The sequence below is a fragment of the Colobus angolensis genome, unplaced genomic scaffold, assembly GCF_000951035.1.
Source record: "Colobus angolensis palliatus isolate OR3802 unplaced genomic scaffold, Cang.pa_1.0 Scaffold533, whole genome shotgun sequence".
Lineage (NCBI taxonomy): Eukaryota > Metazoa > Chordata > Mammalia > Primates > Cercopithecidae > Colobus > Colobus angolensis.
This window is the reverse complement of record NW_012118855.1, coordinates 404,348-430,531: the sequence shown is the minus strand read 5'-3', so window position 1 is coordinate 430,531 and position 26,184 is coordinate 404,348. Positions and strand designations below refer to the sequence as shown.

At 49.9% G+C, this 26,184-nt stretch overlaps 1 protein-coding gene and 1 long non-coding RNA gene across 2 annotated transcripts in view; one reads left to right on the top strand and one right to left on the bottom strand.

Moving 5' to 3' along the window:
* Positions 1 to 14,980, top strand: part of PLA2G4E (phospholipase A2, group IVE) — a 62,842-nt gene extending 47,862 nt beyond the window's left edge. Inside the window, exons 11-20 of the mRNA XM_011961055.1 lie at positions 1,638 to 1,773; positions 3,367 to 3,503; positions 5,873 to 6,095; positions 8,574 to 8,688; positions 9,244 to 9,381; positions 10,349 to 10,456; positions 11,052 to 11,255; positions 12,447 to 12,613; positions 13,838 to 14,021; positions 14,760 to 14,980. Of these exons, the coding sequence (XP_011816445.1) occupies positions 1,638 to 1,773; positions 3,367 to 3,503; positions 5,873 to 6,095; positions 8,574 to 8,688; positions 9,244 to 9,381; positions 10,349 to 10,456; positions 11,052 to 11,255; positions 12,447 to 12,613; positions 13,838 to 14,021; positions 14,760 to 14,980 (1,633 nt within the window). The remainder of the gene's footprint in view (positions 1 to 1,637; positions 1,774 to 3,366; positions 3,504 to 5,872; positions 6,096 to 8,573; positions 8,689 to 9,243; positions 9,382 to 10,348; positions 10,457 to 11,051; positions 11,256 to 12,446; positions 12,614 to 13,837; positions 14,022 to 14,759) is intronic.
* LOC105525435 overlaps positions 1 to 26,175 on the bottom strand; it is a 40,229-nt gene extending 14,054 nt beyond the window's left edge. The window contains exons 1-4 of the long non-coding RNA XR_001003922.1: positions 25,622 to 26,175; positions 24,637 to 24,791; positions 17,313 to 17,464; positions 86 to 1,758 (exon numbers count right to left, since the gene is read on the bottom strand). This is a non-coding gene — a long non-coding RNA (uncharacterized LOC105525435). The remainder of the gene's footprint in view (positions 1 to 85; positions 1,759 to 17,312; positions 17,465 to 24,636; positions 24,792 to 25,621) is intronic.
* Between the last annotated feature and the right edge of the window lie 9 nt (positions 26,176 to 26,184).

Below are 26,184 nucleotides of genomic sequence, written 5' to 3'. Positions count from 1 at the left end.
GCCCGGCCATTTTTGTATTTTCAGTAGAGATGAGGTTTCACCGTATTGGCCAGGCTGGTCAGTTGACCTCAAGTCACTCCTCGGCTTCCCAAAGTGCTGGGATTACAAGTATGCGCCATCACGCCCGACCGAGGTCCTGAAAATGTATTCCCATGTTTGTTTTCTAAGACTTGTTTAGTTTTAGCTTTCACATTTAGGTCTATGATCAATTTTTAGGTAATTAATCTATACAGTGTAAAAGAGGGGCTCAACCTCGTTCTTTGGCATGTGGATATCCAGTTGTCTCAGCACCATCTCCTGAAAACAACACCGTTTTCAGAAATCTTGACTGTCAGAAATCAAGTGGCCACGATTTCTATTTACAGTTTGATTAGTTATTTGCCCTTGGAAAAGCTCTTTACCCTTACTGAGTCTCCGTTTTCCTCATCTGTGCATTGGGAGAATAACAAGGATCCTGTGCATCAGTGGGTTGCTCTGAGGATCCAGCTAGACAGCACGTGCGAAGTACTCAGTAATCCATCTGGCAAGTGGCATGCTCAGCAAACGTCAACTAATGTTATTGTTATTGTGGTTGTTGTATTATTATTCATTCCCTGTTGAGGCCAAAGAAAGAATTATTTTCTAACAGCTGTGTCTGCAGCCCTGTGCTAGACAAAGAGGAGACATGATGGAAATCTCCCAGGCCCTGCCTTCAAGGAAATGTGGCTTTGTTAGTGAGCCAAGGCTCAGTTGAAAATGGTCAAGGTACATTCATCTGGAGTCACTGGGGAGCTGGGCCTCAGAGGATGCACAGGCTGGAGGTGGGCAAAGGGAGGATGCTTCTGGTGAAGGCGGGTGCCTGTGCCAAGGCCCGGAAACAGGACTGCTTCTGGCGGCTCTGGGACCTGACCCAGAAGCTTCAAGGGTAGTTTCAGGTGAGCTTGGAAAGGTCAGGCAGGGTCTTGGATGCCAGGCCAGGAGCCTGGACTTGTTTGGGGCAGGGATGTGCTTAAAAAAAGAGGACAAGCACTGGGCATGTCACAGAGGCTCCTGCCCCACCTGCCTGCAGACCTGTGAGGTGACACAGTGAGATCAGGGATGTGACGGTTTTTGTCAGTTGCACACACACACAGGATAATTGTTATTCTAGGAGCAGGAAGAGCTCATTGAAGAATGTGAGCTCTATAGGAACAGGGAGTTTGTTTACCTAGCACAGAAGAGTCCATACCGTGGGGCCTTGTTCAGAGGGATTTGGCCAAATGATCTCAGAGCCTCTTGTCACCCATGCCTGGTCCTAGGCTAGAGAAGCCACCTGGGGGAAGACTTTCTGGACCTTCCAGATCTGGCCGAGGAGACAGAGGACTCAAAGTGTCCCTAATGCAGTGCCAATGGTTATCTTTTGTTGAGTACCAGCTCGCATGGTGCCGGCTAAGGCTTTGGGGACTTTGCGTTTGTTATCTCTTTAAGTGCTGAAGACAGTGCTGAGAGTTCAGCACGATTTGCCCCACTTTACAGATGAGAAAGTGGAGACCCAAGGTCGCAGAAGTGGTCCCTGGCAGAAGTAGGCTTTGAGCTTAGGTCCAATGGACCCTAAAGCTGTGTCTACTCCAGTGGAGGTAGAGGCTGCAGGCCCACTACAGAGTCCTCTCTCCCTCCAGCCCTGAGATGCCGGACGTGCGGCTGGGCTTCAGCCTGTGCCCAGCAGAGCTGGAGTTTCTGCAGAAGCGGAAGGTGGTGGTGGCCAAGGCCCTGAAGCAGGTGCTACAGTTGGAGGAGGACCTGCAGGAGGATGAGGTGGGTAATCAGGGATGTGGCCAGCCTGCGCCCAGCTGGTCCTTCCAGCACTACGCCCTGCCAGCCAATCCAGGCCCTGCCCTGCCCCAGGCGCCACCTCTGTGGATGCTTTTACTGCTGAGGTACAGGTGCCCTGGTGAGAGCTGTGCTGGAAGTGATTCTGTTTTATATTCACAAGGGAAGGGGAGAGCGAAATGGAGAGAGAGAGCACAGAGCCCCAGCAGCTCCTGCCAAGCACTAAGAGCCCCTGCGGTGGCTAAAGGGGCCTTGCCCAGGGACAAAATGCCCTCCTCACCCCAGACAGGAAAACATTTTAAGCTGTACCACCTCCTGCACCCCACACCTCCACCCAAAAGGCCTTAGGTCCTTCTTTCCCCTGTTGTCTCTCCTCTCAAACCTGCACAGGTAGACACCCCCCCCAGAAATAACAGCGCTAGGAAGCTGGAGAGAAACAACTTGCACTCCAAAGGTCAGCCCCTTCTTCCTGCGGGAGCAGACGGTGGGCCTCTGTCACAGCCCTCTGTTGCCTCCCTTGTGTGGACCAAGGCCCACACTCCCTGGGCAGCAGGCAAGCCCTCCAAGCACCTGCCTTCTTAGGCTGACCCTAGGTGAGGACAGAGACCTGGCAGGTGCCCGAGGAGGACATAGTGCTTTAGCCAATAGAAGGCTCTTACAGCCCCACTCAAATGAAAACAGATGGAGTGAGTCTTGAAAAAGAGCCCCTCTCTCCCTCCTTTTTTTTTTTTTCTCCTTGAGATAGAGTCTTGCTCTGTCGCCCATGCTGGAGTGCAATGGCACCATCACAGCTCACTGCAGCCTCCACCTCCCAGGCTCAAGCAATCCTCCTACCTCAGCCTCCCAAGTAGCTGGGACTCCAGGAACAAGCCACGACGCTTGGCTAATTTTTGTAATTTTTGTAGAGATGGGGTTTCCCCATGTTGCCCAGGCTGGTCTTAAACTCCTGGGCTTCAGCAATCTGCCCACCTCGGCCTGCCGAAGTGCTAGGATTACAAGCGTGAGCCACTGTGCCTGGCCCTATCTTTAGGGAAACATTCCAGGGTTCTCTTAAACCTCGACCCAGAGCTGGCAACCCTGCTCCTTCCCACATCACCAGTCCATTGACTCTTGGCCTTGCCATACAGTACCTGCTGAGGAGGCACCATGTGCCAGGCCTGGTGCCTACATCAGATCCAGCTACAGAAGATGTTGGTTTCTCCCATTGCGGGATCGCACATTAGTAGGGTTCTTGAATAAGCTGCTCACTCCCCTCAGACCCCAGTTTTATCACCTGTTAACTGAGGGCTGGACTAACAGTGCTAAGAACTCTGCTAGCCACAGCTTTCTGTGACTTACCAAGCCTGTGTTAGGCTTCAGAGTCCTTCACTGACACCAACCACTGGGTGTGGAGCTGAGGTCTATTTCTAGACCCACTGCTCTGTGGAAAGGCAGGTGTCAGGTGGCTCAACGCTGCACTCCCTGCCCTCTGTAGCCAGCTCTGCCTCCTCCATTGTTCGAAGCTGCTGTCATTCTGAGTCTTCTCCCAAGCTTTGCCTGTGGAGCCTTCCCCAACCACCTGCCTCTGTGTAACCCCAGGTGCCGCTGATAGCCATCATGGCCACTGGGGGTGGAACAAGATCCATGACCTCCATGTATGGCCACCTGCTGGGGCTACAGAAGCTGAACCTCCTGGACTGTGCCAGCTACATCACTGGCCTGTCAGGGGCCACCTGGTAAGGAGACGTGAGCCACTGTCTGTGGAGCCCAGAGCAAGCTGCAAACAGGCTGGCCTGGGGTCTCAGGTGAAGCTCCTCCCTGCCGCCCAAAGACAAAGTTACTCCTGAAGCCTGGGAAGTGCCCCAGGTGCAGTGGTGTGGCCTTGGGCATGCAGCTTGACTCCTTGGAGGCTCGGTTTCTGTATCTGTACAGTGGGGATAACAATAGCTCTAACCTCACGCGGGGGGTGTAAGAGGCTCTCCCACTACTAAGTATGCCAGAGACACTGTATGCGCTGGCCTTTCATGGTGTTACTGTTTCCCTGGGGCTGTGGTATGGACCCAGGAACATGACCCCATAGTGCTGGGGACATGCAACAGGCAGGGCCCTGTGGCTGAGCTCCCTCCTGCTCACCCTCTGCTGGTGAGCAGGGCCGGGAGCTGAGCACTGGGTTCCCCCACAGGAAGGCCAGGGTGAGGTCAGCTTCCCCACAGAAGGCACAGTGCCTGCAGCCCACTGTACCTTTAGGGACCCACAAAAATAGGTTAATTTCTTTTAAAATCAGGATCGTTTCATTAACAAACTTATAGGTTGAAGAAAATGTTTTAATAAATAATATGAATACATTTGTCTTTATATAACACAGTCATGAAATATAAATTTTAATTTTTTTATGTGGCCAGGTATGGTGGCTCACATCTGTAATACCAGCACTTTGGGAGGCAGAGGCAGAAGGATTGCTTGAGGCCAGGAGTTCAAGACCAGGCTGGGCCCCATAGGGAGGTCTTGTCTCTAAAATAAAAATAATAAAAAAATAAAAAATAAATCAATGTTTTTTGTGGGGCCCATCAAAATCCTCCTGTGGCCCTGGTTCAGCGTGGCCTATCAAGCAGGACCGTGTCCTGTCTGTGACTGGTGGGCCTGTGAGCCCCAAAGTCCCTTGCTGTGCCTTGTATACTGGAGGAGTTCTGGGTAGCCCCCATGTGAGCAAGTGGATGTGAATGGGCCTTGGAAAGCCAAGGGCTCCTGTGCCACACACTTCCCCAGGGGGCAGAAGCGCCAGCCCAGGTGGGACAGAAGGAGCTGTTTGCCTCTTGCTAAGCACTGGAGTCACTGCTTCCTATGGCTCATCTTGTTTCTTCCTCACAAAAACTATGAGGGAGGCGCTGTCGTTATTTTTCAGGTGGAGAAACAAATTAATTTGCCAGGGATGCTCAGTTAACGAGCAGCGGAGTGGAATTTGAACCCAGTCATGGGCCCACATCCTTAACCTCCATGCTAAATGGCTGTCCCAGGTAGTAGGTTAAGAAGGTAACTTGCTTCCAGCAGGTTGAGGGGCACCTGTGTCCTCCTGGACTATTGTGCGATAGACAGAAAGCTGGAGGAACTCAGGCCCAGCCAGCATGGGATGGGTGGGGCCCCCTGGCCTGGGGAAAACACAAGGCATATTCTTTTAAAAACTCATTTGCGATGGCTTCTGGAAGCTTTTTTAAAGTATAAAATTAGTGGGTGAAGCTTATGGAGAGCAGGGTGCTTTTTGTTGAAAAGTCTCCTGACCATCTCCCACCTTCCCAAAAACAAGTCCTGTGAGGGAAGAGGCCCGTTTCCTTAAATGTGAAGCCGCAGACTAGCTCCACTGCCAGGGAGGTCGTTCTCGGGCACAGGATGAAAAGGACCCTTCCCTGTCCTGACATAGAAAAGCTGGATCCAGGCCAAAGAGAGGCAGACTGAGGCCACACCCAGGGCTAGCGGGATCACCTCTTTGTTTTGCTCTCCCTGCAACCAACATGTAAGTTAAGAGGAGAAAGGGAAATAAATCCTCAGTCAACGTGAGAATTACAGGAATTAACGTGGCAGAGTAGAAAGAGCCAGGACCTGAAATCAGCCGAGGCTGGGTTTCAATGTGGGCTCCAGCATTTATTTTGTGCCACGCACTGTTCTAACTACCCCACATCACCTTAGCTCATGTGGTGCTTCATAGAACTCTATGAAGCAGGTACAATTATTATAATTCTCCCCATTCCACAGACAGGAAAACTGAAGGGAACAGTGATTAAGTAGCTTGCCCAAGATCACAAAGCTAGTGAGCGGCAGAGCCTGGCTTGATCCAGAAAGATCTGGATCTAGAATCTTCATCTTAACCACTGTTATGCCTGGCACTAGGTGGGCATTCGAGAGCTGGTAGCACTTGTGATTATGAGTAATAATGTTCACCTTCCCCTGCTCCTCGCTGCCTGCCAGGCCTCTGCCTCACCCCTGCTCTCCAGGTTCCCCTCCTGGCAGCTTAGAGTTCCCAGTGGCCTGCCTACCTTCCCTCCTGCCCGGGTCCAGGACTGATCAGACAAGGGCCAGGGCAGCCCTGTCAGTTGTGCCTGTCTCTCTCCAGGACCATGGCTACTTTGTACCGGGACCCTGACTGGTCCTCCAAAAACCTGGAGCCTGCTATCTTTGAGGCCCGGAGACACGTGGTAAAGGACAAGCTACCCTCCCTGTTCCCAGACCAGCTCCTCAAATTCCGGGAGGAGCTCCGGCAGCGCAGCCAGGAAGGCTACAGGGTCACCTTTACAGACTTCTGGGGCCTGCTGATAGAGACCTGCCTGGGGGACGAGGTAGGCGCTCAGCTTCTCCCGGGCCCCACCCTGCCCTGGCTGATGCCTGGCTCTCTTTCGTCCTCAGGGGAGTCAGGACTTTCACTGCGCACAGGGAGTTAGGTTAGACCTGCAGGAGTATCCTCGGGCTGGAAGACCCACAAGGTGTTGGAATCTATGCCTGAGGAAGGTGGTGGGATTGTCTCCCGTGTACCCTTTAGAGGATGGCTGAGACCCTCGTGTTGGAGGCGAACCTGCCTGGAGGCAGCACGTCCTCTGAGGGCCATGCCAAGACACCTGAGAGGAAAAATCGGAGAGGAAGCTGGGGAAGACTGGAGAGCAGTGATGCCGAGAAGCGACTCTTACCCTAGGGGTGGGGAGAGGAAGAAAGGTCAGGTGGCAGCATCCCCGACCACGGCAGGGTCTGCAAGGCCCTTGGAGGATCCTCCAGCCAAAGCTGGCTGTCACAGGAGTCCCGCGTCTCCCAGAACGGGCCAGCCTCAGTATCCCTGCCCCATTCAGTCACAGGAAGTGCAGCCTCAGCACAGACTCAGCTGTGGATTTCAGAGCACAGCAGCTGGGGTCCTTAGTCAATAACACTCTCTGCAGTTGGAGGTCTGCGGGGCTCATTCTTGCAACCACCAGTGGGCCCAGTGAGGTTCCTTCCTATTCTGAGATCCCATGATCTGACTAATACGTGCCCAAGAAGAGGACCAGCCTGTGTTGGGTGGCTGCTGCTGTGAGAACTGTGACCCAACCAGGCTGGTCCTTTTCCTGGACAATTGGCAGAGCAGAGGGATCCCCAAGGGGTGTTGTGATCCTGGACATCAGGGTGGGCTCAGCTGACACCTGTGCCCTTTAGGCTGCACAAGCCGAGATGAACCAACTTTTGCTGTTGCTTGGCCCCAAAGCAGAGCTTCCCACCTAACCTCTATCCAGGCCCATGTTTCTCTGCTCCACTCCAAAGGTGTCTGGGGAGTTCTGGATTCAAATGAGAACCTGCCAGAAAATTCTTGCAGCAATTATTTTTTATAATAGTAGGTCCCATCTTCCAGAAAGCCAGACAGTTTGAGCAACTGAGAATGACTGGACCCTCATCTTCAATCTTCCCTCATTCCTTCAATTAAATTACTTGAGTACCTCCTGCATGCCAGGAACTGTGCTGGCAAATGGGGATCCAGAAAGGAATTGGACATGGCTTCCAACCTGAGGCGCCCACCACTTCTGATGGATCCCACCCACCCTGCCCCTGTTACAACCCACCACCTAACCTGTCCTCCCTGTGAAGCAGAGCAGGCAGACGCCAAGGGCGTCGGTTTTGGGATTCAGACAGGATGGGGTTGAAATTCAGGCCCTGCTCTTTACTATTCCTTAAGTGGAAATTATGTCAATAAGTGCTAGTTAACATTTTCAACAATATTATAACAATCGTGAGTGCCGCATAGGATGAGGAGGAAGCACCCAGTCTTCCGACATCAGGAGTCTCAGCACTCTGGGGATTTGGTGGGAAAGAGCTGGGTTCCCAGGAAAGCAAGGGAGGGTTGATGCTGAGAGGCCTCTGCTCTTGCGCTCTGGCCAGGACAGGAGCCCCTTTCCCTTGGGCCCCCTTGACAAAGAATGTGGACTGGCTCTTCCCTGAGCCTGCAGCTTTACTTCCAGAACAGTTGGCTCTGTGATGCCCAGATCTCTGGGCCCAGTGATGACCCTGTTTGCTTTCAAAGGAGACCCACATGTCATTGGGCATATGCACGTGTTTGCCATTCCATACGGGTTCTGTAGCCTTCACACACTTGGGTGACCGGGGTTGGTCACCCGGAAGTCAGCTGCTTGGCCTGGGGTCGGAGCCTGGGCCTCTAAAACCTGGATTCCACCTTGTCTGCAGTGGCTGACTCACTTTGGGAGGCGGCCTGTGGCCCGGGCTGATCAGCAAGGCTCCCCACTCCAGGGGTTAGAGGGACCTCAGCCACCATCTAGTGCTCAAGTCCTAAGTCTTTTGTTAAAAAAAAAAAAAAGAAAAAGAAAGGGAGGGGAGGGGAGTGGAGGAAGGGAAACGTCTTTTTCCCCCAAGTTTTTACCCCTCAGTTGAGGGAGCTCAACACGCCAAGCTGATTGAAAAAGAAAATGGAGCTGCTAAAAATGGAGCTGCTCCAGTTCTAGCAGGTGGGGCAGAAGATGGGCAGTGCTAGCCTCTCCCACCCCTTCCTCTTTATCTGCTCACCCCCGAGACCAAGACCCTGGGACTCTGAGGGACTGTCCTAAACTGCGGATCCAGTCCCGGCCCGGCCCCTGTCTGGTGGTGGGCAGCCCGAGAAGCTGGTTCCTATGCCATGGGTGCCTTTTCAGAGTGATTTGGCTGGTGTCAGCTGGGGCCGATACAGCGTCCCGGTGAGCTCAGGAGCTAGGAAGTGGCTGCAGGGGTCCAGATTGTCCTCTCATTCTGCACTGTCGCCCCCACAGCCTGGGCTGCTGCTTCTCTTTAACCATTTTGTTTCCTTACAGAGAAATGAATGCAAACTGTCAGATCAGCGTGCTGCTTTGAGCTGTGGCCAGAACCCCCTGCCCATCTACCTCACCATCAATGTCAAGGATGATGTAAGCAACCAGGACTTCAGAGGTAACACCAGTGGCTGGTGATTTACAAGTGTCGGGGGGGTCCCTTCTTGGTGGGCAAAAGCACCCATCACCTCCAGGTCCCCCAATCCCATCCATCTTTGTCAACCCTTACATCCAGACTGTGCACACAGCTGGAGAAATCACCTTTGCTATCCCAATCTGCCCTGCTGCAAGGGTGAGGCCAACAGGCACCGTCTGCAGCTTCCCTGGGCATGTGTTTGATGGGACTGGGGAAGACAAAGGTTGTGAAAGGAAGATATTTCTAAGCTGCCCAGAGGGAGAGACTCGAGAGACCTGCCCTGCTTCAGGGTCAGTTTTTGTCCCATTCAACAGGCTCTGAGGTGCAAATGAGCCATCCCCCTTGCCAAGCTGAGCCTTGCCATGCCAGCAGAAGCCGGCCAAGGGTGCCCCCATGTGTCCTTTGGGGCAACTGCGGTCTCCCTGTCCCAGGCTTCCCAAGGCCGGCAGCCAGTGCCTGCAGGCAGGAAGGGGGCCTGGCTGTGTGGACAGCTCCCTGGCCCGAGACTGACCCCCTGTCCTGCTGCTTCATGTGCAGAGTGGTTCGAGTTCTCCCCCTACGAGGTGGGTCTGCAGAAGTATGGGGCCTTCATCCCCTCTGAGCTCTTCGGCTCCGAGTTCTTCATGGGGCGGCTGGTGAAGAGGATCCCGGAGTCTCGAATCTGCTACATGCTAGGTGACTGCCTTGGAATTGGCGGAATGACAGGGGGCTGCTGTCTCAGCGCTGGGCCGCCCCTGATTATGTGACACTCGGCACACTTGCCAGCATTGCCTCATCCTAGGAGAGGTCCCAAGTCACTGGGAACCAGAGTTGGTCGGGGGCCTCTCCCAATTTCCTGGTCTCCAGCAGTCTCCCTGCTGTCTGCTCACTCAGCACCACACTGGGAATAGCAGACTCAGACGGAAGCTTCTGTAACTCCCACCCACTCCCCATCTGGCTTCAGGCAGCAGCGTGCCTGCTTCCAGGGGCCAACCCATACCTGGGACCCGAGGGTCCAGGGAGACCAGAGGGTAAGGGGCAGGGTCACCAGGGAAGCCTGGCCCAGCCTCCCACCCTAAGAGCCTCGGTCCTTCAGGAGCCGGGCACATCTAATGCAGGACCCACTCAAGTTCTTCCCTTCAGAGCCTTAGCTGTGCCCGTCAAAGGGCTTCTTCAGAAACAGACCCATATTCACAGCCCGAACACGCCCTTATTTAAACCAGTTGTCTGTGCCCTCCCCTTCTGTCTATCCCAAACCAACCCATCCCGGAAGATCCACCTCAGTCCCATCACTTCTTCCGCCAGAAGCCCCCAGCCCACGGTGGCCTCTCCTTCCCCTGAACACCTATGCCGTTGAGCATGTGGTTTAGAAAACTGTAGTCAAAACACTTGGGCTTGAACTCTGAACTCTGGCTTCTCACTCACTTGCCAGCATTAAATCCCTGCTGGGGCAGTGAGGGGAGGGAAGGGAAGAGCTGAAGGCTGAGACTCTCAGTCACTGTGTTGAGCTGCACGGGGAAGGGGAGAGGGACGTGGAAGTCTGTCCCACCTGCGGAGCAGCCAGGCTTGTGGGGGGCCGGCGGGGAGTGGGGGAATCAAATATCAGTGTCCGTGGGGTCTGGGGCTGCGGGGTGGAGCTGCTCATGCTGGCCCTGGCTCCCAGGCCTGTGGAGCAGCATCTTCTCCTTGAACCTGCTGGATGCCTGGAACCTGTCACACACCTCGGAAGAGTTTTTCCACAGGTGGACAAGGGAGAAAGTGCAGGACATCGGTGGGTGACCCCCGGCTTTCCCTCATGGCTGGGTGATGGGTGACCCCGGCTTTCCCTCATGGCTGGGTGATGGGTGACCCCGGCTTTCCCTCATGGCTGGGTGATGGGGGGCGGGGTGTGGATCATGAACCGAGGACGAGGTCCCCTGCCACATGTTTCCGCATCGTCCCCTATGGCCTAAGACACAGGAAGGCAGCTGGGGCTACAGTGTCTTCCCTGCCTGGAGGGGAGGGTGACTGTAGGTGAGTGATGCCTGTGCCAAGGCCCGGAGGCAAGGCTCCCAGCACCCAGGAGAAGTGAGGAGAGTAGGATTTATGGCAGTCACAGGTCGCTCTTTGAAACTCCCTGTCCTCTCCAGGACTCTTCTTACCTGTCTCGCTCCCTCTCCCTCTCTACTGCCTCCCCGCTTTCTCCATGTCTCTCACCTGGGTCCTCCTAACCCCAGTGCCAGGGCCTTGAGAGCCCAGCAAGGAAGGTATGAGCTGCTTTTACAGTGCTCACCCCTGAGTGCCAGGCAACCATGTGGGGGCTTCATGTAGGCAAACTGGGGACCCCACCTCTCATGACCTGCCCTTCATCCCTCCCTCCCCTGCAGAAGACGAGCCGATCCTGCCCGAAATCCCTAAATGTGATGCTAACACCCTGGAGACCACGGTAGTGATCCCAGGGTCATGGCTGTCCAACTCTTTCCGAGAAATCCTTACCCATCGGTCCTTCGTGTCTGAGTTTCACAACTTCCTGTCTGGGCTGCAGCTGCACACCAACTACCTCCAGAATGGCCAGTTCTCTAGGTGGAAAGGTAACCCTACCTGGCTACTCCTTGAGGCCTGCCTCCATACGGAGGAGGAAGATGTGAATGTCGAGGCTGCCATGGAGAAAGAATAAGCAAACTTCTCTGGCTATGTTCACTGGGCCAGGCAGCCCTCTCCCCATGGTGTTTTCCACATTTGGTGGTGTTGTCTTGAACGCTGTATGGGTCTGGCAGCAGGGAGTGGTGTGGGTACTTAACTCACGGCATCTGTACAGCAATTCTATACAGAATCTGTACCACAGTCCTAGCAGGTAGAAGTTGGCCCCATGTTATAGATGGGGAAACAGGGGGTCTTCCTTTCTGTAGTTGTGCTCTGGGGGTGCCCTTTAGTATGAGTGGTGCCAGGCACAGTGACTCATACCTGTAACCCCAGCACTTTGGGAGGCCAAGGCTGGAGAATCTCTTGAGTCTAGGAGTTTGAGACCAGCCTGGGCAATATAGTGAGACCCCATCTCTTAAAAAGAAATTGTTTTTAATTAGCTGGGCATGGTGATGAGCACCTGTAGTCCCTGCTACTTGGGCGCTGAGACGGAAGGATCATTTGAGCCCACGAGGTCAAGGTTGCAATGAACCATGATCACGCCTCTGCACTCCAGCCTGGGCAATAGAGCAAGACCCTGTCTCAAAATAAATAAATAAATAGATAAATAAATAAAGATACAGTGAGTGGTGCCCCCTTGGAACTGGGCAGGGATGGCCCAGCTCAGGAATCCAAGTGGTAAGCAGCAGAGCCAGGCCTTGAACTGTGGTCCTGAAGCATCAGCTCAGTGCTGCCTCCTCTGCTGCTGAGGCTCTAAGACATTGACCTTCACCTTCTTCAGTATTTTAATTGGCCATGGCCTGCAAATGGCTGCTTGAGCCTGACCTGTTAAGCCTCATCCTCACCATCTGGGGCCAATGCGACAGCTGACTCAGGGCCCAGGGTTTACACTATTTATGGGTGGTCTTAAGCCCCTCACACTCCACAAGTATGAACATACCATAAAAGATTAGCTAAAAGCCCAAGATAGCGCTATTCTTCCTCAGCCCACCCAGAGGGCACTGGAACTCAGTGGGCATCCTGGTCAGGCTGAGGCGAAGGATGCTCCAGACAGGGCGCTCCGTCCCCCGAGGTGCCTCTGTCCATTGGCTGAGGTCAGGGCACCAGGTGTGTCCGTAACGGGAAGACTTGGCTTTCAGACACAGTGCTGGATGGTTTCCCAAACCAGCTGACCGAGTCCGCAAACCACCTGTGCCTGCTGGACACTGCGTTCTTTGTCAACTCCAGCTACCCGCCCCTCCTCAGGCCAGAGCGAAAAGTCGACCTCATCATCCACCTCAACTACTGTGCTGGGTCCCAGACAAAGGCAAGTGCGCAGCCTCCATCCTGAGCACGGGCTGCAGCCTCTCCTGAGATGGGCCCCGCCGTCAGCGGCCTCACTCGCTGTGAACTGGGAAGAGGCACGCTCTCGACAACCCCCAGACAGCATCAGAGAAATCCAAGCAGCAGTCATGATGGGCAGCCAGACACCCAGACCTCATGGGCAGCCAGCCGGTTCTCACACACCACGGGGCCCACGTTGACTTAGCAAATTCGAATTTTACTCTTGCCTTGGAACATTTGCCATATTTGGCAATTCTTCAGCTACAAAAAATGAGTTTTTAAAAATAACCTTAGTAGAGCCCATTCCATTCAAGAGCTTGTAATATCCTATTTTCAAAATGATCACACTCTCCCTTCCCCCAGGGTATATGACCCTCCATGAATTACACTCAAGTGCTCTCAGGTGGGACGGAACAGTGGCAGGGAGAGGAGGGCACTTGTCAGGACCAGAGGTTTTTATTTATTTTTATTTACTTTGGAAAGTTCTATGTGTATACAGTCCTACCCTGAAGCCAGGGGAAGGAAAGTGTAGACAGACCAACAGGACAACAATGAAAACAATCTAAGTTTGTAAATGGGTAACAGTGCACTTTCCTACGTGTGATCTCGTTTGGCCCTTACACCAGCTCTCGGAGGGAGATGGCACAACTGCTATCATTTCTCGTGTTATGGATGAGGAAACCAAGGCACAGAGAGACTTGCTTAAGATCGCACAACTAGTGAGCAGCGGAACGAGGGGGGCAGAACTGGGGGGTTCTGACACTCTAAGGCAGTACTCTTCCCGCGACATCATGCTGTCAGAGATGCCCTTGCAGAGTCTTTTCTAGCCCTGTACTACTGTCAGCTCCAAAGCCCATGCACATCCCACAGGAGCCTGGGTAGCTCTGGCTGTGTATGGCCTGGTTCCAGTCACCCTTCCAGGCTACCGACCACATCCACCCAAGTCTGTGTTTGCATGGGAACACCATCGAAAGGGCTTCTGTCCATTTTACTTGGGGAAGCAGCTTGCAGCTGGAGGCGCATCAACCTCCTACCTCGGGCCTTTTGTCCTGACCTGGCTTTAGTCTCAAAATACCACACACTGGCAAAGCAGCTGGGGAACTGAGTTGTTAGCCGGGGCAATTAGGAAGCTGGGGCTAAGAACTCTGTGCTGCTTCTCCACTCCCACTCCTCCTCATGCTCAAACACACCCTCTGTGCTATTCCAGCCCCTGAAACAAACTTGCGAGTACTGCACTGTGCAGAACATCCCCTTCCCCAAATACGAGCTGCCAGATGAGAATGAAAATCTCAAGGAATGCTACCTGATGGAGAACCCCCAGGAACCCGACGCCCCCATCGTGACTTTCTTCCCACTCATCAATGACACTTTCCAAAAATACAAGTCACCAGGTGAGCTGTCTCTGCACTCAGTTCCCAGCACCCACTGCCCTTGGCCCGGGAGTGCCTTTAGATCTGTAGAGTCTGCTAAGAGCACTAACGGGGAAGCTTGGCTCAGCTCCAGCCTGAGCCAACTTTGGCTTTCACAAAGAAGGGCCCCTCCCATTACCTCCCCTCCACGGGCTGGTAATGTCATCCCCTATTCTTTCAGTCATTCTACATTTTCTGACATTCAGCCGTGTGCCCAGTACTGTGCTTGGTGCTAGGGCAATCCTCCAATGGGCAAGCCCGTACCCTGCCCTGAGGAGCTTGCTGGTGTGCAGGTGTGTGTGTGAGGGTGTGCGTGTGTACACATGTTCATGCAGGTGTGTGAGGGTGTGCATGTGTACACATGTTCATGCAGGTGTGTGTGTGAGGGTGTGCATGTGTACACATGTTCATGCAGGTGTGTGTGTGAGGGTGTGCGTGTGTACACATGTTCATGCGGGTGTGTGAGGGTGTGCGTGTGTACACATGTTCATGCAGGTGTGTGTGAGGGTGTGCGTGTGCACACATGTTCATGCAGGTGTGTGAGGGTGTGCGTGTGTACACATGTTCATGCAGGTGTGTGAGGGTGTGCGTGTGTACACATGTTCATGCAGCTGTGTGTGTCCGTGAGTGCAGGTTGGTGGACCTTGGGGAGAGATGTGGCAACAAGTCATTCCAACCTAACATGACAGAGTCTGTAACAAGTCCTCCTGCTGCCCGCAGGTGTAGAGCGAAGCCCTGAGGAGCTGGAGCAGGGCCAGGTGGACATTTATGGTCCCAAAACTCCATATGCCACCAAGGAGCTGACGTACACAGAGGCCACCTTCGACAAGCTGGTGAAACTCTCAGAGTACAACATCCTGAATAATCAGGACACTCTCCTCCAGGCTCTGCGGCTCGCAGTGGAGAAGAAGAAGCGCCTGAAGGGCCAGTGTCCCTCCTAGGCCCCAGGGAGTCTCCCCTATTCTGTGTCAGCTTCTACCGTCAGAGGCACAGGACCCATCAGGGCTGACCAGGTTACTACGCAGCCAGCTCTGCTCTCTGGCAATGGGTGTGAGCAGGTTGGCCTGGGCTTTCTAATGAAAAATAAAAATGTTTAAAAGTTAAGAAAGTCACAGAGACAGAGACAGAGAGAGAGAGAGGAGCCCTGTTGGGGTTTTATACCCACTAGAGTTTCTCTAAGTGTTTCCCTATAGAGAAGGCAGTCTCATAGCCTCAGGCTGCTACACGTCTGTGGAGAGGAAAAGCCTGAAGAAGAGGCTGGGCCCCCAGAAACCTCAACTCAGAGGCAGAGCCCAGGGCTGGCAGCCCTCCTCTCTTTGCCCCCCACCTCATGTGGCAGGCCTGGAGAAATGCACAGGAGGACCTGAGGGCACTCTGCATTTCCCTGGAAAAACACTCTAAAATTTAAGGCGGTTCTAGTCTTGTGATTTTTGTTTTTTTTTAGACGGAGTCTCGCTCTGTTGCCCAGGCTGGAGTGCAATGGCACAATCTTGGCTCACCGCAACCTCTGCCTCCTGGGTTCAAGCAATTCTCCTGCCTCAGCCTCCCAAGTAGCCAGGATTACAAGCACCCGCCACCACACCCAGCTAATTTTTTGTATTTTTAGTAGAGACAGGTTTTTGCCATGTTGGCCAGGCTGGTCTCGAACTCCTGACCTCAGGTGATTCACCCACCTCGGCCTCCCAAAGTGCTGGGATTACAGGCATGAGCCACCACGCCTGGCCCTAGTCTCATTATTTTTATAGGCAATTATATTTCATGATTTTTATTTTTATGAATCAGGGTATTAATAGGAAACATGAAGCTAGAAGATCTGGATGGAGCCCTAGAGATAAACCAGTCTCTGCCACAACAAACCCAAATAGGTGGCCGGTTTCAGTGGCTCTCTCCAGCTACTCAGAGCTCCAGGGCTGGTGATCCATGTGATCATGACCAGGCAGCCATGCCCAAGCATCCAACTCCAAAGAAATGCTAGGCAAAGCCCAAGTCTACAGTCCAGGTTCACCAAATGAGGATCTGGGATGGAGTTCAGCAAGGTCAGGCAGGCTGCAGGTAAATGAGATTGGGTGCCAGGCAGGCAATGCATTCAGCACTACCCACTCCAGCTGTCAGTGCTCACTGACGACCCTGCTCCAAGAGTGTCTCTCAGCCTCTTACCACCCATCTCTGGCTGCCAGACAGGATTACTTATTTCTAAATGTAATTCCTTTTGTCTGTCATGTCATCACCATGGCCAGTGCATTCAACCTTGGAGAGTCACCCAGAGAGACTGAAACTAGGAAGAATTAGTCAAAAAGGACTAGGTTAGTCCTCAGAGGAAGAAGCCCATCCTTGAAGATTGCTTCCTAATGAATCTCTGGGAAAACCATGGGACACAGAGAAGCCCAAAGTCAGCAGGTCTCCCTTCAGGCTGGGAACGTAACCAAGGAAATGCATAACCGGAGCCATTAACAGGCCCAGGCTGATAGAAGGTGAAAGCAGAAAGGCAGAAAGGCAGAAAGACAGGAGGTCTGCAGGAAGCCCAGCAACCCTGGAAGGCGGAGTCCCCTTTCTGGGCCACCACGCTCCCTAAGCAGTCTTTGGGTTGTGAGGAAACCAGTGGTGACAGGTACCAAAAGTTTAGAAAAACTGGCCTCCGATGTACATCCTTGCTACTCAAAGTGCAGTGGGGAGCTGGTTGGAAATGTGGAATCTCAGACCTCAGCCCAGCTGTACTAAATCAGAAGCTGCGTTTTCAGGAGATTCCCACCCCCATGCCCCCTGTGATTCCTATGCGTATGAAAGTTTGAGAGACATGGATTTACTCCACTCCCTCCCATGAGCTTGGAAAGTCTGAATCAGTGCTCCCTTGAGCCACTGATAAACTGAGCTCTGGACCTGCAAAACTGGTCCCCACCCAGGAAATGCTAACCTGGGACACCAGCCCTCCCCTCCACCAGAGCAACTGGCTGCCTCCACTTTGACATCTTTTCTTTCTGACTGCAACAGACTCTCCTTCAAGTACCAAAGAGTGAGCCAAGCAACAGACAGGACTTGTTTATTGTAAGGTGAAGGCCGCCACGCCTTGGATTCATCAAAAGTTTGTGAAATGAGGTTCATAAAATCATCATATTATTTGTGCATGGAATAAAATGGCCACATGGGTGAATGCTGCTGGCTCATCTGCTTTCATTATCTGATGCTGCAAAATATGCATAACCCTGCCCTCATCCCTCCAGGCTTCCTCCTCTCCACTCCTGGGGGAATGAGTAGGTCATTTCCATCCCATCCCACCTCTTCTCACGCAGCTTTGTTTCCTGCTGCAAGGTTCTCTTCTCGTGGTGAGGTGCTCCTCCATTTTCATGAAGCCATGTCATCAACCAGTGGGGCACCAGCTCGTACAGATCCATCCTGTTCCAAGCTCAGGTATATTTCAGGAAACATTGCTTGAGAGGAAGCAGAGGCAATTAACACCAACAACGCACCTATTTTGTGCACAGCAAGCTGTAAACAGTCTCTTCTTTCCAAGAACTTACATTCTGGTTCGGGAGAAAACCATGAAAAGATTGTTATGCATACATAAGAAGTTAAATGATGAGTTGGCTACAGAAGTGACTAAAGTGTCATCAACTCTGACAGGGCAAGCACACGGTGTCCTGCAGAAGTCAGGGGAGGCTTCCTCCCCGGTTCCCTGCTCTCTGCCTATGATGAAGATGATGAAATTGACAAAATAAATGAAACCCCTCCCTCCTTGTCTCCACTCTTTCTTCCCAAAAGAGCAGCCAGTACCCTACCCACTCCCACACACCAGTTACCCTGTCCCCGCTGCCTCCCCACGAAAACACTTCTCCCCAAGGTCACTAATGGCCTCCTCATTGCCAGATGCACTGAGCCAAACCCACCAGTCCTCTACGGGCCTTATCTGACTTAATTGTTCTCAGTGTTTGCACCGCAGACCACTCCTTCCTTCTGGAAACCTTCCCTTCCCAGGACTTCCTTGCCAAAGCAGTTCAATTCAGTTCAGCTTGCAAATAACTACTGCCTGCCCATTACATGCCAGTCACTGTTGTAGGCACTGGGGCCATAAGAAGAACTTACAATTGATCCCAAACTTTAAGGAGGTTCCTTCTGGTCCCATGTGGGAGGCCCACATGTAAAACAGAGCCCTTGTGATATGAAGAGAAAGCTGCATGTTAGCTGTGTCCAGAAGAGGCATAGGAAGGGCTCCCAACTCAGCCACAGAGGGGAAGAGGTCAGGTTCACTGAACAGGTTCTGTCTCGGGTTTCTTCCCCTGGAAAGGTGGGAGCCCCTCCTCTGGTCTCTCTTTTAACTGCTGCCATTCCTCGAGGCTCCTTAGCTCTTTCCTCTTCTCACTCCGTACTCCCCTTAAGCAACCTCATTTATACCCAGGACTTCAACTACTGCTTCTAATTTGAAAATTCTTAAGCTTTTAGCTTTAGCCAAGCCAATGTCTTGAGTTCTAAACCCATGAATTCTAATTCTGTGCCTATTAGCAATGCTTTTGTCATATAACCTGAGGATCTAAAATGACAGTGGCTTCAACAAGAGAGAAAGTTATTTCTGTATTATCAGAGACCAAAGCTCCTTTCTGCTCTCTTCTGTCATCCTCAAGATTACCATCTGGCCCAATATTGCTGCTGGAGCCCCACCCATCATGTCCACATTCCAGGCAGCAGGAAGGATAAAGGAATCTGCATTCTTGCTGACTATAAAGTGACCAAACTCGTCCTGGACTGCCTATTTCTGGACTTCTTCTCTGTGAAAAAGAACTAAACTTTTATCTTAAGATAGTAAGAATTACCAGCTGTTCCAGTTTTCTACTACTGAGCATCAAAAGCCCTCAACGTATAATGACATAAAATAACCACCATTTTATTATGCTCACAGATTCTGTGGGTCAGGAATTTGAAAAGGGCATAACTGCTCCATGTTTGGGGCCACAGCTCAGACGATCTGAACTGCTGGGGAGGACTCAAATGGTTGGGATCTGGGAACAGCCGAGGCTGAAGGGCCCACGTCCAACGACTCTTTCACTCATGTGTCTGGTGCCTTGGCTGGGAAGTCTGAGAAAAATGAAAGGCAGTCCCAGCTAGGAGTGTCAATCAGAGCACTTTGGTGACCCCAGCATGATGGACTCAGGATGGTCAGTCTTCTTAAATGGTACGCAGGGTTCCAAGAGTGTCTGTTACGGTGGCAGCAGCATGGCCCATTATGACTTAGCCTCAGAAGTTACGTAGCTCCACTTCCAGGGAAATCTACTGGTAGAAGTAGTCACGAGTCAGTCCAGATTCAAGGGGAGGGGACAATAAGCCCATCTCTGGTTGGAGGGCATGTCAAGAACTATGCAGCCATATTTTAAATTCCAGCTACAATATCTGAATCCTTAATATTGACCTTCCCCCTTGTCCACTGAGCACACGTCACATTTTAGGTTCTCTTGTGGCAGACTCCATTTCTGGTAACACATTGATTATTGGTTAGGAATTGCATGTTTATTTCTGAAAAATGGTGGCTTAAACACACTCAGGTAAAAGACATCCACAGGAAGGCAGTTCAAGGCATTTCTGCAATTCATCAGGGACCCTGCTTCTTCTGGCCCTTTGCTTTATCCACCCTTATGTGGTCCTTGGCTTCATGGGCCAGGGTGAGCCCTGGAGCTCCAGCTATCACACCCATATTCCAGGTCACCAGAAGGAAGGAGAAAAAAGATTGAACTCCTTCTTAAAGGGACTTCCTGGAAGTCCCACACATCCTGCAGCTAACATATCACCAACCACCCTTGGTCTCATCATCACACTTAACTGCAGAGAGGCTGGAAGTTTTTGTTTTTTGCATGGGTGGCAATATGCCCACCTAAAAATCAGAGTTCTGCTGTGAAAGGCCAATTTATAGGCAGCTAGCAGACTTCCTGCAAGTACCTCCTAGCCATCTCCACCTGTGTCCTATAAGCCCCTCCTCTGGGTGGTGGCAGTGACCTGGGTGAGTGGCCACAGAGAAGGGCCATCAGCATGTGAGAGCACCAGGCCACGGCACCACTTCTGGTCTCAGCATGAGAATCCCAGGCCTTTAACCACTCTGCAATCCAGTTTTCAGAGTAAAACACTGGACTTGATCACCATTTAAAGCCAACCACTGAACGTGATCTAGAGCAAATCTTCAGACCGTTATTACCAGCTTCCTAATTTCAAGCATGCATCCCATACAATAGATTTCCAAACAACTAATGGCATTCTCTTGTAGAACTACCTGTGATAGGATATAACCTGAAAAACAACTGGATTCAGATGAAAGAGTGACTGCAATTGGGACTGTTTAGTCTGAAGAAAGAAAACCAAAAAGAGTAGCATGATTTGCAAACAGATGCAACATGACTATGGCGGGGAGGATCCGCCACTGTCCGGGTTCACTGAGAGCAGAGCAAGCACAAGAAAGCTGCCGCTGCCCCATGAATATGCACACCTACTATGTGTCCACAAAAACAATAAAGAAACCTGACATGAATATACACACCCACTATGTGCCCACAAAAAAAGAAAGCTGCCGCTACCCCATGAATGTACACACCTACTATGTGCCTACAAAAATCATAAATAAACAAGAAAGCTGCAGCTGCATGAAGGCAAGCACGGAGCAAAGCAAGATGGGACCAGTGCCTCCTCTGGGCCAGGTGCTTTTAGGAATTTCTCTTTTTTTTTTTTCTTTTTTAAGATTAAAGACAGTACATTTTTTATTTATTTCCTGATAATTTTTTTCTGCTTTTATAACAGGAACATGATTACTATGTAACATCTGAAAAATGCTACAGCTTATAAAGAGGAAACTAAGATCATTTACCAATCCAAAACTCAGACATCATTATTACCTGGGGCTTTTTCCTTCCCATCTTTTTCTTGGATACTTTAAACTTCTTTAAACAAAAGTACAAAAATCCTGTACGTCCACTTTAAAAGAAGTGTGGTAAAAAACATGCACACAATTTACCATTTTAATAATTGTAAGTGTAGAGTTCAGCAGTGTTAGGCATATTCACACTGTTGTGCAACAGATCTCCATAACTTTTTCATTTTGCAGAACTAAAACTCTATACCCATTGAACAACTCCCCATTCCCCTCCCTCCAGCCCCTGATAACCACCATTCTACTTTCTGCTTCTATGAATTTGAGTACTTTAGAAACCTCGTATGAGTGGAAGCATACAGCATTTGGCTGTTTGTGACTGGCTTATTTCACTTAGCATAATGTCCTCAAGGTTCATCCATGTTCCAGGGTGTAGCATGTACCAGAATTTACTTCTGTTTTAAGGCGGAATAATATTCCTCCGCGTGCGTATGTGTGTGTGTGCATGCGTGTGTGTGTACGTGTGTGTGTGTGTGTTACATTTCATTTATCTATTCATCCATCAATGGACACTGGCTTGCTTCCACCTCTTGGCTATTATGAATGGTGCTGCTGTGAACACGGGTAGAAAAATACCTCTTTGAGAGCCTCCTTTTCTTTTAGATACATACCCAAATTGGGGATTGGTAAATCATATGGTAGTTTTTGTTTTGTTTTGTTTTGTTTGAGACAGTCTTGCTCTGTCACCCAGGCTGGAGTGCAGTAGCACAATCTCGTGCCATGGCACAATCTTGGCTCACGGCAACCTCCCCCTCCCAGGTTCAAGAGATTCTCCTGCCTCAGCCTCCCGAGTAGCTGGGATTACAGGCACCTGCCACCACGCCCGGCTAATTTTTGTATTTTTAGTAGAGATGGGGGTTTGTCATGTTGGCCAGGCTGGTCTTGAATTCCTAACCTCAAGGGATCTGCCTGCCTCGTCCTTCCAAAGTGCTGGGATTACAGGCATGAGCCACTGCACCCGGCCAGTAGTTCTATTTTTAAATCATTGCAGAACCTCCATATTGTTTTCCATAGCAGCTGTATGTACATTCACTTTTGCAATCTAGCCTTTTTCCACTTAAAAATATATTCTGAGCATTTTTGCACATCATTAATTTTAAACCACATAGGAATTCATAATTTGCTTAACTAATCCTCCATGATGATAGATAGCTCCATGCTGACAAACGTCCTCTTAGATAAAAATTTACATTCATCATTTCTTCAGTATAAATACCCTCAGGATAAATTTCCTCAAGAAAAAAATTCCTGAGTCAAAAAATATCACCATATTTAACAACTAATTAAGGTGTAATCAACATACAATCAACTGCACGTATTTAAAGTTCATTTATTCCTGAGTCCAGGACCCCTGGGGATACCAAAACCATGGATGCTCAAGTTCCTTATATAAAATGGTATTGTATTTGCATATAGCCTAAGCACATCCTCCACATACTTTGTTTTAAACTTAAAACGCCATCCATCATGAACCCATATACTTTAAATCCTACCTAGATTACTTATTATTAATGTAGATGATAACAAAATAGTTGTTATACTGTATTGCTTAGGGAATAATGAAAAGGAAAACAGGTCTGTATGTGTTCAGTACAGATGCAACCATCCATTTTTTCCCCAAATATTTTCCATCTGTGGTTGGTTGAATCCATGGATACAGAACACACAGATATGGAGGATCCAACGTACATAATTTGATGAGTTTTTACATATGTATACAATGGTGAAACCATCACCATAATCAAGGTAATGAATAAACTCCTCAGCCCCAAAACCTTCTAGTGCCTTTTACAATCCTTCCCTCTGCTCCTCCCCAGCTGGGTCATGTGGTAAGTGTATGTTCCACTTTTTAAGAAACTGCCACACTGTTTTCCAAAGTGGTTGTACCATTGTACATTCTGACCAACAATGTGTAAGAGTTCCAGTTGCTCCACATCCTCATAAAGATTGGCATAATCAGTCTTCCTAATTTTAGACATTCTAATAGGTATGTAGTAGTATCTTGCTGTGGTTTTCACATTCTCCTAATGACCAACATTGTTGAACATCTCTTCATGTAATTATTTGCCATCCATACATCTTCTTTTGTAAAATATCTGTTTAGATCTTTTTTCCATTTTTTAAAATTGGGTTTTTTACAATTAAGTTTAAAGAAGTTTTTAAGTATTCTGGATACAAGTGCTTTATCAGATATGTGATTTGTAAGTATATTCGGTGCCTTGTCTTGTCTTTTCATTCTCTTCACAGTACTTTCAAAGGTCAGAAGTTCTCAAGTTTGATGAAATCCAATTTACCAACTTTTTTTTTTTCCTTTAAGGATTCTGCTTCTGGTGTCATCTAAGAAATCTTTCCCTAACCCAAGGCCACAACAATTTTCTCCCATGTTTTCTTCTAGAAGTTTTATAATCTTAAGCTTTACATTTAGTTCTACATTTATATTAGTTTTATATCTAGTTCCATTTTGAGTTAATTTAATGATGTGTCAGTTTAGGTTAGGTTTATTGATTGTAACGAAAGTGCAATTGGTGCAGGATATTGACAGTGGAGGAGGCTGTGTGTCGGGGAGGGTGGGGGTATATGGGAACTCTCTGTATTTTATGCTCCATTTTACTGTGAACTTAAAACTGATCTGAAATTCACATTATCACTTACATTCACTCTTTGTGTTGTACATTCTGTGGGTTTTGGCAAATATCTAATGACATGTATCCATCATTATAGTACCATACAAAGTAGAGCCACTGCCATAAAAATCCTCTGTTCTCTATTCATTCCTTCCTCCTCCCTAACACGTAGAAACTACTGATCTTTTTACTTCCTCCATAATTTTGCCTTCTCCAGAATGTCATAAAGATGAAATTGTACAGTACATAGCCTTTTCGGATTGACTTCTTTCACTTAGTAATAGACATTTAAATTTCCTCTGTGCCTTTTTATGGCTTGATAGCTCATTTCTTTTTAGTGCTGACTAATATTCCATTGTCTGGATGTACCACGGATTATCCTTTCACTTACTGAAGGACATGTTAGTTGCTTCCAATTTTTGGCACTCATGAATAAAGTCGCGATAAACATCCATGTGCAGGCTTTTCTGTGGATGTAAGTTTTCAGCTCATTTGGGTAAATACTAAGGAGCTGATTTCTGCATCATATGGTAAGATTGTATTTATATCAGTTTGTTTTTATGTATTCTAAAAAAATATATTGAAGCTTTTACTTTTGTTGTCAAATATGTCAGCCTTTTCTTTCATAATTTCTGTCCTTAGTGTTGATTAGAAAGGCGTTTCCGCCCCAAAATTGTATAAATCTCTTGTACCTTCTTCTGGTAGTGCAGCGGTTTCATTTTATTCTTACATTTCAGTCTTTGTTTTATTTTGACACAAGGCAGATGTCTAACTTTATTTTCCCTTGGCTTTCTTTTCACTTGCCTAGTTACATACAATTCCCTCCAACTATGTGACCCACACAACAATCCCAAAGGAGTTTCCATTTTGCTCATAAGGAAACTAAGGCAGAGAGGTAACTCATCACATTTAAAGTCATGCAGCCATTAATTTACATAGTCAAGATTCAGACCCAGATCTTTTGATGCAAAGTCCCGTTCTCTCATACTCAAAGTATGGTCCATGGATGGGTAGCATTGGCTATACCCAAGAGCCTGTTAGAAATGTGGAGTCATGGGCCCCATCCCATACCTACTGAATCAGAATCCACATTTCTGTTAGGTTGGAGAAGCACTGCAGTGTGTACTGTTTCCCCAGACTTAGGCCACATCAGAGTCACCTAGGACATCTGTTGAGCTCCATCTCTCCTCAATATTTTAACTCAGTAGGTCTGGACTGAGGACCAGGAATCTGCATTTTAACAAGCATCCCAGGTCATAAATGCATATATGCAGGTGGCCCCATGGATCACACCTGAGAAATGCTCTAAAACAACTGAGAAATATTCCTAAGCTATAATTGAGGACACAAAAGGTGATTATTTCCCCCAATCTCAACTTAGATAAGTGAGTGTCCTTTTAACCTAGAAAAGAAACAGCGAGGCCGGGCGTGGTGGCTCACGCCTGTAATCTCAACACTTTGGGAGGCCGAGGCCGGCAGATCACCCCAGGTCAGGAGTTCAAGACCAGCCTTACCAATATGGTGAAACCCCATCTCTACTAAAAATACAAAAATTAGCTGGGCATGGTGGTGAGCGCCTGTAGTCCCAGCTACTCAGGAGGCTGAGACAGGAAAACTGCTTGAACCCAGGAAGTGGAGGTTGCAGTGAGCCAAGATCATGCCCCTGCACTCCAGCCTGGGTGACAGAGCAAGACTCCGTCTCAGAAAAACAAAAACAAACAAACAACAACAACAACAAAAAAAAACAGCTAGGAGGTGACAATAACTCACATGTCAATATGTAGAAATAAAGTTGTAATAATGAGGATAATGTAATAATGAGAGTAATGACTAAATTTTCGGCTTTACAGAAAATCAAATAATGAAAACTAAGGGGAAGAAGCCTTTAGTTGATCCAGAATTTAATGAGGGCAACGTGGAGAAGTAGGAGATACAGCTACTCAAATAGATTCCAGTCCACTTCCCCTCCTTAAGATTGTGTCAATTATACCCGTGAGCCTGGGTCTCTTGGCCTGTAAAATGGACTCATAACGACCCGCCCCCAGGAAGACAGAACCTGCCTGTCCACTTTCTGAACTTTTCATCCCCAGTATCGACGTCCAGAGGCCTGAATGAGTAAACGTTCCAGGAGATGGAGCAGCCTCCGGGGGCTCGCTTTGGGCAGCTCAGATTTACCCGGAAGCCGACGCCACCTGGCCAGAGGTGGGGCTCCGGCAACCAGAAGGGGGGCCTGGGTATGACCGGTCGGTGCCACCCGGCTGGGGAGACACCACCTACCTCCCCGCCCAGTCCTCCAGACTGACTCCGTCATCAATAATTCATTAAGAACCTCCTCTCCATTGGCTGACGCCTTCAGCCCTCCCTGGCAGAGATCCAATCAGGAAGGACCTGAGAGAGCGCTTGTGAATAGTGAGCGAGCGCGCGTGACGTAGCGGCCGAAGATTGGCTGTGGTAGCACAAGGCGGGGCCGGGTTCGGGCGGCGGCCGGCGCGGCTAGGGCGGCTCAGTGCGAGCCGGGTAGGGTCGAACCCGGAGCAGGGTCCCACCCGAGCGTGGACTGGCGGCAGGATGTTCAGCTGGATGGGGCGGCAGGCGGGCGGGCGCGAACGCGCGGGCGGCGCTG